The sequence below is a fragment of the Antechinus flavipes genome, chromosome 4, assembly GCF_016432865.1.
Source record: "Antechinus flavipes isolate AdamAnt ecotype Samford, QLD, Australia chromosome 4, AdamAnt_v2, whole genome shotgun sequence".
In the NCBI taxonomy this organism is placed as follows: domain Eukaryota; kingdom Metazoa; phylum Chordata; class Mammalia; order Dasyuromorphia; family Dasyuridae; genus Antechinus; species Antechinus flavipes.
In genome coordinates this window covers 11709780-11725475 of record NC_067401.1, presented here as the reverse complement: position 1 = coordinate 11725475, position 15696 = coordinate 11709780, and the positions used below count along the sequence as shown (strand labels likewise).

Here is a 15696-nt window from a genome sequence, read left to right as displayed (position 1 = left end):
AGAGGGGAGACGTGTGCCAGTGCGGCGGGCACAGGAGCAAAGCCGGGGAGTCAGGGGATGGAGGGACGGGTCCGCTTTGGCAGAACTTTGACTCTGGAGGCGGTGCTAGGTTAGGAGGTAAGTGTTCCCAGGCTGATCTGAAAGCACCACTAATCCCCTCCCCACAGGGGGCTGCCTCCGCTCTCCAACTGCATCCTCTCTTTTCTGAAACCTGCACCCCAAACTCCCAGGCCAGGAGCTGTTGTTCCTCGTTGCTGACGTTTATAAGGGGCACAAAATGTTTTCTCTACCCATCTCAGCTGGTTCTCAGCCTGGCGAGGTAGGAGCTATTTTTATGCCCAGTTTATAGATGAAGAAACTGAGTTGAGGGAGCTGTCACCTAGGGAGCAGGAACATGAAGTGGGCTTGCCCGGCGGGCATGGGAGGCTGTCCTCCAGCTCTGGGTTGGGTCCACCCGATGGGGTGAGTGGGCCTGGATGCTGTGCTGGAAGAGGAGACTGTAATTAGGCAGAAGGAGCAGACGAGCTGACGCGGGGAGCTCCAACACCGGGGGGGCGGCTGCCATGGTACCCCTGAACTCTCCTTCCTCTTAGCTCCATGGCTGGAAGAAGCCCTAGGACCACTCTTGTCACAGCCTTTCCATCAGCCAATTAATGAACATGAAGTGCCCGGGAGACGCCGGGCCCTGGGCTAAGTGCCGGGGTACAAACAAGAACAAGAGACAACCCCTGACCTCCAGTCACCAAAGGCAGGGCCTGGCCCAGGGGCGGGACGTACCAGCTGCCTACACCGAGCCGGGAGGCCCTGGGGGATCTCATGGCTCTGCCCGCCAGCCCCTGCTCAGAAGAGGGCACGAGGGGCAAGATGCCCGTCCCGGCTTTCTGCCAGCCTGCTCTCCCAATAATTCTTCCTAAACACGTTTATGTTTGGGGGTTTATCAAATGCTGGGTCACTGAGACCAGTGATTTCTCATTTTTCTTTGTCTGGTCTGTGCTACCGGTCGGCTTCTGTGTTTCCGAATCAGTGATTTTAACGACTGCTGATTTACAACGTGCTTTCTTTCCTACACCTTTCCCCCATTATTTCCCTCAGTCTTCTAGACCTTTTGTTCCTCTACATCTTCTAGCTAGGAGCTCATGTTCTCATGGGAAATGCCCTGCAATAAATGGGGATTGCCCCTGTCCCTGCCTCTGCCCCTGCCCCTGGCCCTTTCCCTGCTCCTGTACCTTGCTGGAGGAAGTCATACCACCCGGAGTCCCTACCAATGTCTGGTACCAGATTGTGAACGGGCCTCAGCCTCGTCAACTCTTTTGTCCTCCCCCGGGTACCTCTCTCAGACCTTTCTGCACCATCACTCCGAAGCTCTCCTCAGGCCTCCTACCCATGGGGAGAAAGCAGGCCGCCGGCCACGAGCTCCCTCTTCTCCCTCGTCCCCATCCTTTCCACCTCCACTTCATCTCTGAGAAGGGGCCCCGGGGGCTTCCGAGCTTTTGTCCTCCAAGAGAGCCGCTCACTCACCCCTTTCCTCCTCTCTCCTCAGCCTCTCCTTACTCATGGACTCTCCTTGCGGTCTCAGAAACACTGCCCAGCTCCCTCTGCCTGGGAAACACTCCCCCTCCACTGCCCTTGGTCCTGCTTTCCCTCGAGGCGCCGCTGCCGGAGCTTTCTTTTCTCACAGGTTTTCAAACTCAAAAGCGCTGAAATTCACTTCCTAATCCCCCCTTTATCCCCTCTTCAACATCCCAGTCATGGAATCCTTACTGACCTTCCCCTCATTCATTCTCTCTCTGCCTCTCCCTCTTTTTCTTATTCTCTTTCCTCCTCCCTCCCTCCTTCCCTCCCTCCCTGTCCTTCCCCCCCCTTCCCTCTCTCTCTCTCCTTCTCTTTCCTCCCCCCTTCATATCCCATCAGTTGCCGGATCTCACGGATCCTGCCTCTGCCCCCCATCTCACACCCACCCTTTCCTTCTGCTCCCAGGCCCCCTAGGCTAAGGCCGACCGGAATCACATCTCATCGGAGTGACTGCAAGGGCTTCCTAAGGCTCTGCTACCTTCTCCTTCCCTTCCCCGGCCATTCTGATTTCCCTTCTTCCCCCTTTCCAGTGCACATGGCCGGCCACTTGTGCCTGTCCCCGACCTCCCTTGGCCATAGTCACCCCGATCTCTCCCAGCTCCCCTGGGAGCCTGACCCGGTCGCTCCCAATGAGGAACTTTTCCTTAGGAACTGCTCTGATTCTACTTTTCTGCGCACATACTGTACCTCCCCCCTCCCCCCCCGCCCCCCGGGAATGTAAGCTCCCCGAGGACAGGCCCCAGACCCGGGCACGGCGCCTCCCAGGCAAACCAGCAGCAGGCATCTGTCATGGGGAAGCATGAAACTGGGGAGGAAATAGCACGGAAACCCAGAGGGCAGGTGGGAGCGGGTGGGAGAGGCCGGCCCTCTGGCAGCCCGGACCCAGCGTCCCGAAGCTGGCGGTCCCACAGGAAGCCCTAACACGGACACCAGGCCGGGGACAGAGGCAGCCCAGCCCAGAGGGTGAGGGGCAGCGACATGAGGTGCGGTCTGGGGGCCCCGTGGCACAGGGGAACCCCTGCAGACGTCTAGGCTGGGGAGGCAAGACCCACTCCGGGCCGTTTCTGTAAACGCTGCCACAGGGGCCTGGCAGGACACCCGGAGGAGGCCGTCGCCCCAACCACGCTCGGCCCTGGCTTCCGATGAGGGCAAAGGCGCCCGGGGAGCCTCGGCCTGCCGAGGGCTCGGGCGCTCGCCTGACACAAGATTTCCCGGGGAGCCGAGCCTGGGACCGGGGAGGATGCGGAGGGAGCCTACCTTCTTCGCAGCAGCGTCTCCTCGGGGCGACGGGCAGGAAGGAGACACTTTCACCTGTGAAAACCAAGGACATTTTCAGTTTGCTTCAGCTTTCTATGACTAAAACCCCAGGAATTTGGGGAGAACAGGAGTGACTGAGAGGGGACGGGCCTTCCCGGATCCTCCATGTGTTTTGGGGGGGCCTGCGGAGCTGGAGAGCCCAGAGACACCAGGGAAGGAGCGAACCCGGGAGCGTCGGACTCCAAAGGGTTTCAGGGGAGGAGCCGGGGGCTGAGCGGGCCTGGCCCACGAGGAAGACGTAATCTCCACGTGTGGGGGCTGCTTTTCCGATCAGCCCCTTTCCAGACAGACCCACTTTCCCAAGGCGAGGAGGGGGCTTCTCTCATAACTGAGACACAGAGTTCAGCATCCTCAGGGAGCAGGTCTGACAGGGCCCTGATGCCCGGGGCCCGTGGCTCCTGCCCCGTCCAGAGCGGGGGAGGCCCTTTCTTCACCTCTTCTCCCGGATCCTTCGCATAATCTGATCACAGACGGCCAGAGGGGCCCGGAAGGTGCTCACCAAGGTTTCAGAGAACATTGCACTAAAGGGAAAGTCCCGTCACAGAGGGAAAAACTGAGTTCTGCTGCTGCTCTCCTTCCATAGTATCTTCCTCAATCACCTCCTGATCAGCCTCTCTGATCTGCTTCCCCAGCTGTTGAATGGGTATTTCTACAAGAGATTCCCCTCCTTCTCCAAGCCCATACTCTACGATCTTCCATGACTCCCCATTGTCCAGTGGGGAGAGTGCTGCACAGGGTTTAAGTCCTGCTTCCGGTTCTTACTAGGTTTTTCAACCTTAGCTCCCTCATCTGTAAAATGGGCATAAGAGCTGTGTGAGGACCAAGGAAGGGACTCTATGAGTAGCTCTCAGTAAATCAAAGCTCTGTGCAACTGTCAGCTCTTGTGATCAACTCCAATAAACCCGAGCCTACTGGGTGCCAGTGGCCACATTTAGCCCTTCCTAAAAGTCCCTTTCAGACCCATTTCCCGACTCTCGGTTCCAGCACACGCTGCCCCCTGACACCTGGCCCAGCTCCTCCTGTCGCAGGCTCTGGTCAAGCTCTGCTTCCTGCAGGGCTGCTCTGGCCCCCTGGCTCTCAGACTACGGCCTAGATCTGCTTGCCTCTTTACAGCCTGCACCCTGCAGGACAATGGAAGCTCCTGGTCACGGAGACAGACTTAGTTCTCTCTTTGCGGCTCCAGGACCTGGGGAGGGGCAGGAGCCCAACAAATGTTTGCTGAAATCAGGATTAAAAATGACCCTGTCAGGATAGAGTGCTGGGCCCAGAGAAAAAACCAGAAATTTCACAGGGATAAATATAAACATCTGGCATTTAAATTAAAAAGATAAATCTCACAAATCCAGGATGGGAGAAGGGAAGGGAAAGGGTCTGGCAACAGTTGCAGTGACCAAGGTCTTTGTTTGCAGGAGGCCATTCTCTTCAGCTGCAGGCACAGCCAGGCCGGGCTCAGGCCCCAGGGGATCCAAGCTTGGGCCCGCTACCTCCCCTGCGGCTCTCCACGCTCCGAGGAGGATTAACCCCGGAGAATCCTGCTCTCCGACAGGAGACGGCCTGTCGCCCCCCACCCCGCCTCCCTGGGAGGGCGGCTGGGAGGGAGTTGGGACCTTGGCTGGCACGGAGGGCGCGCTTCCTGAGCCTGTGTCTCTCCCGTCCCCCTCTGGAAGCAGGAAGGCTACGTCATGTGGCCACGAAGCATTACCGGGAGAAGGCTGGTGTTTCAGGAAGGGTAAGGAAGGGCGGGCAGGGGGGTCCCTCTGCCATCCCCCAAAGGCGTCTGTTCTGTCTTATTCTGCCCAGGGGGGTGGGAGCCAGGGGGGCAGGGCTGGGGGCCCTTACATCGTGCTTCTTCATGTGTTTGGTGCAGACTCTTCCTGGGCCCAGTCCTTCCGTCAGATGCGCTTCTCGCAGGAAGCCCTCTCCCCCCGGACCTCCTTCCGGGACTCTTGACCACGCAGTGTCGGCCCCAGCTGAGGGGCTCATAGTAAATAAAACAGTTCTCTGCGTAACCGCGTCACCCAGGAACTCGCTTATGACTTATGACCTCAATAGTCATTCAAACCAATCCATTTCTACAAATGCTTAGTAAATGGGTACGACGCACCGGGCACCGGGGAGGGACGGGAAGACGAGGGGAGCGGCCGTGGACATAGAGGTCAAGGTGGGGCCTGTGAGCCGTCCACAGAAACGATGGGAGAGGGGGCTGGCGGGCGGGAGATTGGAAAGTCTCCCTTGCACCCAGGTCTTGTGTGGGGCCGGGTGGGGGCCACCCTGGGGGTGTTTAGGCTCCAGTGGGGTCTGCTGGGAAGGCAGGGCGTGGTTTTGTCTGGAAATGCTGAGTTTGCACAGAGAGGCAGATGGGAGCACTCCCTCACTCATCTCCAGGTCTTAAGGAAATGAGGCCCAAAGTTCCGCAGGCAGTCGGGCTGGGAATCCGGCAGTGACGCCAGCCCCCGGCCCCTGCCCTCGATCGTCCTCTGATAGGCTCTGCTTGGAAAGCTGCTCATTATTCACATCCAGCACATTTGGACTATTGAATTCTGGGGAATTTTAAGAATAAGGGTCATTATTTAGTTTTTAGAACGCCACCCAGGACCCACACCTCAAACTCCCACCTGCCCAGACTGTCCCTGAGGGCCAAGGGTCTCCAGGTGGCAGAGGGAGCTCCGTGTCTCTTGGCAGGTGCCCCCAAACTGACAGTCTCAAGATGGATGCGCGGCTGGACGACGGAGGTCCCAGGGAACCGTCCCAAGAGGCTGCGCCGGAGACTCGAGCAGGCCGGGGCCTCGGGCCTCCCCACAAGAACCCGATTTGCACTTGCTGGGATTCCGCCAGGAAACACCTCCAGATAATCACGGCGGCGAGAGCCGAGTGGGCAAATGTGCCAGGGACCGAGCTTTGCAAATCATCCCAATCCATCCTCACTAATGACCGTCCATCATTTCCGCTTTATCTTGCATAGAACTTGCTGCATATATTTGGCGCCTTGAGGGAGGGGGGCTTTTAGCGCACAGTGGGGCTTCCCACGGCCGGGGCCGCCTCCTCCTCTCGCCCCAGGTCCCTGAGCCGGGCCCTCTCTGCCGCAGCCTCCGCGGGTCTTGTGCCTGTGTCACGGCACGGGCTGCTTACTATGCCGGCCACGTGCCTCCCACAGCCCTTCGGCTGATATTCCACCGGAGTTCCTCAGAGACCAAGAGATTCTGTGACTCTTTGCCACACGAAAACCATCAAAAGAGCAGCGGAGTTAAGAAGAGGGGCCTTTGTTGCAGGAAGAAGCTTGGGGTCACTGAGACAAATTCTATCCACTGAGATCCATTTTCTTTCCCTCTTCCCTACTCAGCAAGGACTTAGAGGGACAAACTGCTCTGGGCGTGGCCACAGCCGGAAATCCTGTGTCCTTCTGGCCGGAGTCCATCCTTCTCTGGGCAGGAACTGGGGCTGAGGGTCATTCAAAGAGTCTCCGGCTGGAAGGGGCTTCCCGTCCCACCCCTGCCTTTTACAGCCAGAGAAAAGGAGGAGGCCCATGCAAGGCAGTGAGTGCCAGCAGGGGGATCCAAATCCAGAACCCTGCCAGGCCGCCGGCCTCATTCCCGCTCTGCCTTCCAGGTCTGGGCCCAGCTTGCCGTCCCCGCGCGGTCTGAGCCGAGAGGCCAGGAAGGGCTCCTGGAGCGCCGGGGGGAGGGCAGCGCCCGGCTCCACTCGGACTTCAAGGCGAGGCCGGCCCAGTTCCCGGCCATCTCACTGGGTCAAAGGCAAGTCTTTGTAAGGGAGCCTCGAGCCCGGAACTCACTAAAGAATGGCCCAAAGAAGCACCAGGCGCTTCCTGCGTACTCAGGCTGAAATGGATGGATGTCTCAGCCCCATTTCTGGGAGCGCAGGGCGCCGGGTGGGTTCTGTGGCTTCCTCTCCCAGGAGGACCAGAACCTGGGCTCAGCGGGGTGCGCTGCCTGGGCCTCCTCTCCATCCATCGCTACCAGGCGCCTCCAGGCAGGACAGAGGGCCCGAAAAGGCCCTTTCCCTTCTGCAGACAGAGCCGAGGGAAGGTGCTCTGTATTTCTGAAAATGAAATTTTACTAGTTCCAGCACCGAGATCTCGCTTCTCCCCATTTACTGTCCCGGCTGATGTATTTATAATGGGGAGTATCTATTATTAAAGCAGAAAGATCCCCCCAAACAGGCACCGCACCAGCCTCCCTACTTGGCTACATAAACAGAAGATAAAACCATAAATTAGCCAGAACAGGAAATAAAAAAAACAAACAAACGAGCGATGTACCACGGCTCGCTAACAGAAAATGATGACTGCTGAATATAAATAAAATATCACCTACTGAATAAATAATTACTTTGAGGAGCTAAATCGTTCCTAATGAATAAAATTTTCAAAATATATCCATGAAGAAAAATGGGGATTTTTTTCCAATGGAAAATCTTGGGTACAAATGGGAAAATCAAACCGGCCTTTGCTGTTGGGGGGGGGGGGATCCCTTCCCTTAGTTCTTCTCTTACACGCTCTCTCCCGGCGCCTCTGGGGGAGGGGGCTGCAGACTACGCTCTCGGGACTGATCGGAGCGGATCTGCCGGATGCTGAGAAGACGCGGTTGCTTAATGCCTGCACTTAACGCCAGCAGGGGCGTCCCGGGTCAGGTGGGCAGCCACCTCCTCAGCAAAGTCCAATGGTTTTGACCGAGATACTCGGCTCTCTCACTTTGCCAAATGCAGAGATGGGGGGGGGGGGCAATCAGTTTGCTTTATTCTCATGCAGAGAATGGATTTCTCCTTAAAGGGAGAGCCAACAAGGCCACGATTTGCTGCTGTTAGTAAGGGGAGGAAACTTGGCTGGGGGAGCAGGAGGATCACAGGAAACCCTGCATGTGACGGCTGCATAAAACGCCCTCCCAGCGTCCGTCCTCGCTATGACGATGAATTCGACGCACGTGACAAAGGCGGAATGCCCGCTTGGCGCTGGGCGCCAGTATCCTGGGTTCCGGTCCCAGCCCTGTCACTGCCAGCAGCGTGACCCCCCTCCTGGTCCCCAGCCCCGGGCAGTGGGAGGACCATCGATGGCCTGTGACCGGAAGACCGTTTGGCCGGGTCTGGGAGGAGCGCTGTGAGCACCAGCTGGTAAATGGAGCGGAAGGCCGCAGTGAGGGAGCCGGTGTGGCTGAGCGGGGCTGGGCCTGGGCCCCATCCCCGGGGGCAACCACCCTGCTCCTGCCGAGAGCAGTAGATGAAAGCAGAGGTGGGGGCCGAGGGAGGGGGCAGAGGGAAGGGCCCCACAGGCCTCAGGAGAAGGCAAGCTCCTGGCAGCTTCTGTCCCCTGGCTTCAGGCCTAGAGTTCGGGGTCCACAGGCCGCAGTGCTGCTGCAGGGGTCGGCCAGAGAAGCCCGTGGCCCAGGGCCTCAGGGGAAGCTGGGTGACCAGGCCAGGGTCAGTAGGAGGGAGGGCAAGGGAAAGAAGAAAGAGCAGGAGCTCAGGTCCAGGCCAGGGAGGACTTGTGTGTGCAAAGGCGGTGACCCCGGCCGTGATGACTGACCAGGGCGTGTCCTCCTGGGGGGTCGGCCACATCTGGCAGCTGAGGGTCCCCACGAGTCTTTGGGCCTCGGGTCCCATCCCCGGCCCAGGAAGCAGGTGGCCTCTGGCCTCTACGGCCCCCTCACGGTCCCCCATGGTGGGGGCTCTTACCTGGGCCTGGGCGAGCTGCCCCTTCTTCACTTCGGATGCCTTTTCGCTGAGCTTCCCTGCCTTGTTGCTTGAATTGCATCTGTAGCACGTCCAGCGGGCCTGGCTCCCCGTGCCCACGGCACACTCTTTGTTCAGCAGGCACAAGGAGTGGTAGAGGTGGCCGCAGCTGCAGGACGGAGGCACCGGTCGGCCACTTTGGACCCCGCCCCACAAAGCCCCCGACCTGACGTCCCCCCGCATCCCTCAGGGCCGGAGGCCGAGACAACGGGCCCTGAGCCGGGTCGAGGCAAACGCGGTCTCGGGGCAGGCCCTCGGCTCGGCCTCCCGGGGTCCAGGCCCGTTGGGGGGCCCGCGTGCCCCTGGGGGTGGGGTCTGCGGCCCACCAGCCCGGGGCGTACCTGAAGACGACGATGTCGTCGGCCACCTCCTGGCGCCGCCGGTACTGCTGCAGGCAGATGCAGCAGTAATCCTGCTTCGGGTTCAGCCCCCTGGTGACCGAGGCCCGCAGGTTACAGAGGGACCAGTGCAGGTCGTGGTTGAGGAGGCTGGTGGTGGTCTCCAGGAGAGTCTGGGAAGGACGAGAAAGAACGGCTCACCCAAGGGAGCAGACGAGGGGCCGGCCCCTTCCTCCCCACAAGCTGGGAAGAGGGCGAGTGCTGGGCCGGCGAGGGCCGGGCCCCAGGGGACGAGGAAGGAGACAGCGGGCATAACGACGACCACGGTCCGGAAGGCGGCCCGGCTCCGTCACTGTCCTAAGGGACTTTCAGAAGAAGGTGCCGTCGAGCACATCCCCTTCCTTGTTCTCAGGGGCCGACTGAGCCAGCCTCACCTGCCTCACCTGGACCTGGGCCAGGAAACACCTCACCTCACCCCCACAGGTACCCCTAGTGTCCCCATGGGTTCTTCATGTAGCTGCCTCTGCCCCCCCGCTTGTGTATCCTTTATACTAGTGGGTTAAGGACTGATGTTCCCCATAATGACCTGAGCCTTCCGTGGGGACATCATCGACAGGAAGATGAACCCCAGATGTGCTTTCTCCCTGTCAGTCTTGAGTCACCCACTGCCCGCAGGCCATAACAAGTCCTCAATATCACACATGAGAACATCATCTTTCCCCCAAACTGATTCCACTCCCAAACTCTCCCTTTTTGTTAGGGGTCCCCCATTCATCAGCACCCCAGCATGATCCTGGACCCCTCGCCCTCCTGCCTCTCGTATGGTGACCTGGACAAGTCACTCAAAGCTGTCTGCCTCAGTTTCCTCATTTGTAAAATGAGCTGAAGAAAGAAATGGTCAATACCACTCTAGCATCTTTGCCAAGAGAGCCACAAATGGGGTCCCAAGGAATCGGACCCACCTGAAATGACTGAACAAGAAATGGGGGAACTGAGGGACTAATTTTTTTGGGTGAAGGAGATACCACCTGGGGATTTCATGGTTCTGAGTTACTCACTCCACCAAGGTCTATTTGGCAGCTTGGGGCCTTAGAGAGCAGCCTCTGGGAAGCCTGGGGGCCTTGTCCTTTTTTAGGTCTTAGGTAAATGGGATATCTGAAGTGCCTGGGGCACTGCCACCATTGCCCACTAACATGTCCAGGGCACTGCCACCCTTGCCCACTAAAATGGCCAGGACACTGCCATCATCACTTACCAAAGTGCTTATGGCATCGCTACTGCCCACTAAAGTGCCCAAAGCACTGCCACCATTACCCACCAATATGTCCAGGGCATTGTCACCATTGCCCACTAACGTGCCCAGGACAGCATCACCTTTGCTCAGTAAAGTACCCAGGACACTGCCACTATTGCTCATTAAAATGGTCAAAGCACTGTCACTATTGCCTACTAAAGTGCCCAACTAAATGTTGGCCAAGAAAACTCCCTAAAGTACTGCCTCCGTTGCCTATTAACTTGTCCAGGACACTGCCACCATACCAACAAAAATGCCCAGGGCATTGCTACCATTGCCCACTAAATGCCCAGGGCAGCATCACTTCTGCTTACTAAAGGGCCCGGGGCACCGCCACCATTGCCCAGCAAACTCCCTAAGGCACTGGCTCTCATTGCCAGAGGGCATCAGCAAAGTCTCGGATCCAGTCACTAGAAACGGTTCTTTACTTCAGAGCAGACAGAGCTGCCCAGTCTGGGGCTTCCTGAGAAGCTGACCTAAGACCCGAGTGACCTTCCGGACAAAGCTTCCAGAGCGCCAGCTCGGTTTGTCTTTAATTTCTGAGGAGACATAATTCTGACTTCTTAAATGGAGAACATCTCTCTGTCGCTTTCACTAGAGATCTGAAACCACGGCTCAGCCGCCCATCCAGTCTGTCTGCCGTGCCGGGCACCGGGCTCACCACATAGGCTGGGAAGGGAGCACCACCCGGGCTGGGAAGGGAGCACCACCCGGGCTGGGAAGGGAGCACCACCCGGGCTGGGAAGGGAGCACCACAAGGGCTGGGAAGGGAGCACCAAATGGGCTGGGAAGGGAGCACCACAAGGGCTGGGAAGGGAGCACCACCCGGGCTGGGAAGGGAGCACCACCGGGCTGGGAAGGAGCACAACTTAGCAAGCTTTGCTTTTACTTTGGGGTCACTGGGCTAACCACTTAATACATGTAAACAATGTGAAAAAGCAGACCCCGGCAGATTAACGAGAATGACCTCCTCCCCCCCCCCCCTCCTTTTCATCCTACATGACAACCCCCCAGGGGCAGCTCTCCTTAAAACACCCAGGCAGCTGAGGTTGTTTCTAGCATGGGAGGGGCGCGGAAACTCAGAAATAGGGAACGTTACTTGTTCGTAGTTAAAGGTGTCCAGCATTCCCAGGATCAGTCCTTGGATCTCGCCAAGTTTTCCTCTTCCATAAACTGGATCCTGCAGAAAAAGTATCCAAAGAGGGAAGCAAAGTGAGTTTGCATATTCTCAAAAACTTTATGAAAAAGGCTCGTTTTGGGGACGTGGGAGGCCCAGCGGATACTGTCCTGAGTTCAAAGCCTCACAACTTGCTACCTGCTACCGTGTGACCCTGGCCAAGTCACTTAACACTGAATTCCTTGCAGAACAAACAAAAACCAAACCCAAAACATGTTACTTGGTAAGAAAGAAAGAACAAGATTCTGGGAATTCTTCTCTTGTCGGTCCATCCCTCCTCTCACCTTCTGCAGGTCACATGAGATTTTCCCCCTAGGGACAACCTTTCCAGTTGAAGCTATCTCGAGAGTTCCCGCTGCCTCCCCGCAGCCCAATGGGAGGCCTCCCTTGTAACAAACAGAACCAGTCAAATGGGCCGATCCTGTCTGAATACAAGCCTCCGCCTCTTCCTGGGGTCTCCGGCTCCTCGCCGAGGTGGGCGGCTTTCTCAAACTTCACTCACAGAGAAGGGCCAATAAAGACCCCCTTTCCTGGGGTGGGGGGGGCCCCTTGGGTGCAGGACCCTGCCTGGGACGCTCAGTTTTTTTGTTTTTAAGATGCTGGGTACTTTTGCTGAACTGTTTTTTCCTCCAACTTTTTGTTCATGGTTATAAGGGACGGTTCTCTGGGAAGGAGAGGGGGAGGAGACTGGGAAATGTGGGGACAGAAAAACAAAAGTTATCAGTGACTATTTATGGTTACTGCCCCCATCCTGCCGGGGGGACCTGCCATAGCCGGGAGGTGACCCAGTGCCGGGGGAGGGGAAGATCTGGGGCCTGTCCTGGCCAGCTGGTGCAGAAGGGAGAGCTGGGAAGCTCGCCCAAAAGAGAACGTGGCTGGGGGGGGAGAGGTCCCCCAGCTTCTCCAGGTCAAGTCTCGGTCCCTGCTCTGGAGAAGCCCCCTCCTTGGGGCCCGTGTGCCCCCTTAAGGCCTGTACAAAGAACTCTGGCCTTCTGGCAACGCCTCGGCCACAGGCCGGAATCTGGGAAACCCGGAGTCCTTGAGGCAGCGCGCACTTGGGGCCTGCAGAAAAGAGTGTCTCCAAGGCTAACTCTGGGACTCTGGGAGGTCGCTCTCTCTGTCAGGACTTTCCACTCCCGCATCCATAATTCAAAGGCAACATCAGGAAAAGCGCCTCCTGCTGGGACAGCGGATCAATTATGGATGGCTTCCAGTGCAGTGGACACCGAGTCTTGCCCTAAGACGGCCGAGGATCCCGAGGGTCCCCGGCGCACCAAAGGCCTGTGGAGAGGAGCTTGCCAAAGCCGGGCGGCGAGTCCGAAAACCTGAATTCAAATCCAGCCTCAGGCATGTTGTAGCTGGGTGACCCTGAGCAGGTCTCTACCAAGAGAGGCCCGCCCGGGTGACAGAGAGCCGGACGTGGCCATGAAGGACTGAAACCCACTTTTTCCATTCGATGATTCTACTTTTCAAGGTGCTGATTTCTTGGGTGGATTTTTTTTTCCCTTTGGCCAATTGTCTTTCTGGGGGATGGTTTTCTTCCTTCCTGTCCTTCCCTTTCCAAGCTGGGGCCTCCCTTTTGCATTTCTCTGGTTTCTTTCCCTTGGTTGCCCTTTAAGTCCTTCGTGAGTGCTCCTGAGGAGCCTCTTTGGGCTGGAGGCCCATTCATGCCCCCTGAGGTTTCCTGTGGCCGTTCTGTCCGTCCGCGTTGGCGTCTTGTCTCCCTGTCACCGTGTCAGTTTCTGATAGTTGAGGCTCTATTCTGATTCTTGCTCCTCTTCTTTCTTTCTTCTCCCCCTTCCCCCCATTTTGTGACTTTTAAGGTCTGGCTCTGTCCCTGGGGCACAGGGGGCTCTGTCCAAGCTTCTGGTGTTGGTGTCTGGCTCGCAGCGGGAGAGGGGAGCTCTCCCTGCTCTCTCCAAGCTGCTGAGCCAGGGCTGAGGGTCTCCCAGAACCAGGGCCGAGGGTCTCCCCTGGGCCGGGGCCGAGGGTCTCAGGGCTGAACTGCTGGTGAAGACCAGAACCAGGACAGTGACCTCCTGTGGCATCAGGACCCGCTGTCCCTCTGACGTCCTGCTGAGCCAGGCCCTCAGCCTGCCCCCATCTACCGTTGGGCACCACAGAACCCCAGGGAACATGCCGGTCTTTGTCCCGCTCTGGTCCCCTCGGAGGGTGGCTGGGCATCGCCTGGGGCCATCCTAAGTACCTCCCCCTGTCCCCCTCCCCAGCCTCTGCCTCCCTTCTCACCTCCAGGAGCCCCAGCCCGGCCTCTCCCTGACCCCGGAGGAAAGGTGCCTTCCCAAGTGCAGCCTCCTTCCCATCACATCTGCCTCCTAACGGCACAGATCTGCCAACGTGGGGACCCCCATGACTCTCTCACCCAACCCCCCCAACGTCAGGTCCCTGGACCCCCTGGGCGTGCATGTGGGCGTGGCCCTCCCGTGACCCTAACTCCTCCTTTCTGGGGTCCTTCTCGGGGGGCTTCTGGCCGGCCAGACTCTTCTTGTTTTCCCACTTTGCTGCTTCCTCCCAAGCAGAATCATCAGCTATTAGCGTGGTTTTGTGCTTATTTGTTTTAACAGATTTTTTTTAAGTGAAAGAGCGAGACCCTGCCCCTTAGTTAAGTCGTGCACAGTGGGATCAGGCCCAAGGCCGGAGGAAGGCCTTCACCCAGCCTGACGAGGACTGGGGGAGGACGCAAACCTCCGGTACTGGGGACCACGTCTGACCTGCCGGCCTGGGGATTCTGGGGGGCTTCCCCGGCGCTCACCTGCAGGATTCGCTGCAAGATGGACGGCAGAGCGATGAAGGCCGCCATGCTGTTCAGCACCTGCATGGTCAGAGACTTCAAGGCTGCAAGGAACAGAGAAGGGCCATCAGCATGGGGACCTGGCGGCTTCCCCACTAGCCGGACGCCGAGAGAGCGGCTCCTCTCTGGGGCCGGACACGGATGTAGCTCAGGGAGACACGACGCTGCCCAGCCGGGGGCACACGGGAGCAGACAACGGGACAATGGGGGAGTTGGGCCCAAACCACGGCGGGGGTCCCCACGCTTACGTTCTGCCAGGCGAGGGGGAGCGCAGGAGCTGGACAGCTTCTGAGGGGCCATCATCGCCTCCAAGAGGGGAAACCAGAGAGCCTGCAGGAGAACCCAAGCAGGGCAGTGAAGCCCCGTGCTGCTCAGCAGGAGGATCACGATCACCCCCAAAACCCCGAAGAGACATCCCAGGGTCACAGGGTCGTTTTCCTAACAAACCCAGCTAGCAACGCTCGGCCGTGTCATGGTTTATGTTATGTTATATATTATGTTATATTATATTATATTTTGTTTTGTATTATATCATATAGCATATAGATTCTAGATTGTTAAACGAGACATTAGAAAGCCACCATCTGATTGCTTCCCCTTTTGGGGTAAAATAACCTGAAAGCTGGCGGGATGAAACCCGAGGGACGTTTCTAAGGGTGAGAGTTCTTGCTTTCACACTCAGACCCCCACCCCCAGCCCCAGATGTGGTGGAACAAGGAGCCACAGACACCTCCTGGTGGGCTCTAGCGAGGCTGAAGCGGAAGCACCGAGGAGGGGATGCTCAGGGCAGGGCCGGCCAGCACAGAGGTGCTCTTGCTGACGACCTGGAATCCAGGGCAACCTCCCCTATTGTAGAAGGAGTCAGTGCCTCCAGCTTTGGGGGGCCTGGGCCAAGGCACGAGCTTTCAGTTCCTTTTTGATGGGGGTGGGGCCAGGCTCGGCCCCCGGGCTAGTCGGCAGCCAGAGTGGTTGGCAGGGGCCGGGAGTGGGGGGCCCCGCACCTAAGCCCCTGGCAGGGCTGCACCAAGCCCCAAGCACGCGGCCGCATGGGAAAGTGCCTCCTCGTCCCTGGGCAAGCTGCACTTCTGCCATGCCCACACAGGAGGCGCTTCTTTACCCCATTTCCTTCTGGGAAGCCCCGCCTGAGCCAAGGCTCCCACAAACCCTCGGGATGGCCTCACTGCCACCCCGGGCACCGATATCTCCAAGCCCTCCCTGGATGGGAAACCCAAACAGGCGGTCCAGGGCGAGGGGGTCTGCTTCCCTCGTCAGCAGGGAGGACAGCACGGGGCCGCGAAGGCTTCTGCGAGAACAAGGAGGCCGAGCACTCTGGGTAATAATGTCAGGCCTCCCTTCCTCCCGGGAGCACTCAACAGTGATTAAAATCCAATTTAATTAGACTCAGGTGGCCAGGAGGGCAATGGAAAAAGAATTAATTCCCCTTCCC

At 58.3% G+C, this 15696-nt stretch overlaps 1 protein-coding gene across 2 annotated transcripts in view; it reads right to left on the bottom strand.

The window, feature by feature from the left end:
• Positions 1 to 15696, bottom strand: part of VPS8 (VPS8 subunit of CORVET complex) — a 121284-nt gene that overhangs the window by 17407 nt on the left and 88181 nt on the right. For both annotated transcript variants that reach the window (XM_052000041.1, XM_052000042.1), the window contains exons 40-45: positions 14498 to 14579; positions 14211 to 14293; positions 11363 to 11443; positions 8973 to 9142; positions 8575 to 8740; positions 2830 to 2883 (exon numbers count right to left, since the gene is read on the bottom strand). In XM_052000041.1, the coding sequence (XP_051856001.1) occupies positions 2830 to 2883; positions 8575 to 8740; positions 8973 to 9142; positions 11363 to 11443; positions 14211 to 14293; positions 14498 to 14579 (636 nt within the window). The remainder of the gene's footprint in view (positions 1 to 2829; positions 2884 to 8574; positions 8741 to 8972; positions 9143 to 11362; positions 11444 to 14210; positions 14294 to 14497; positions 14580 to 15696) is intronic.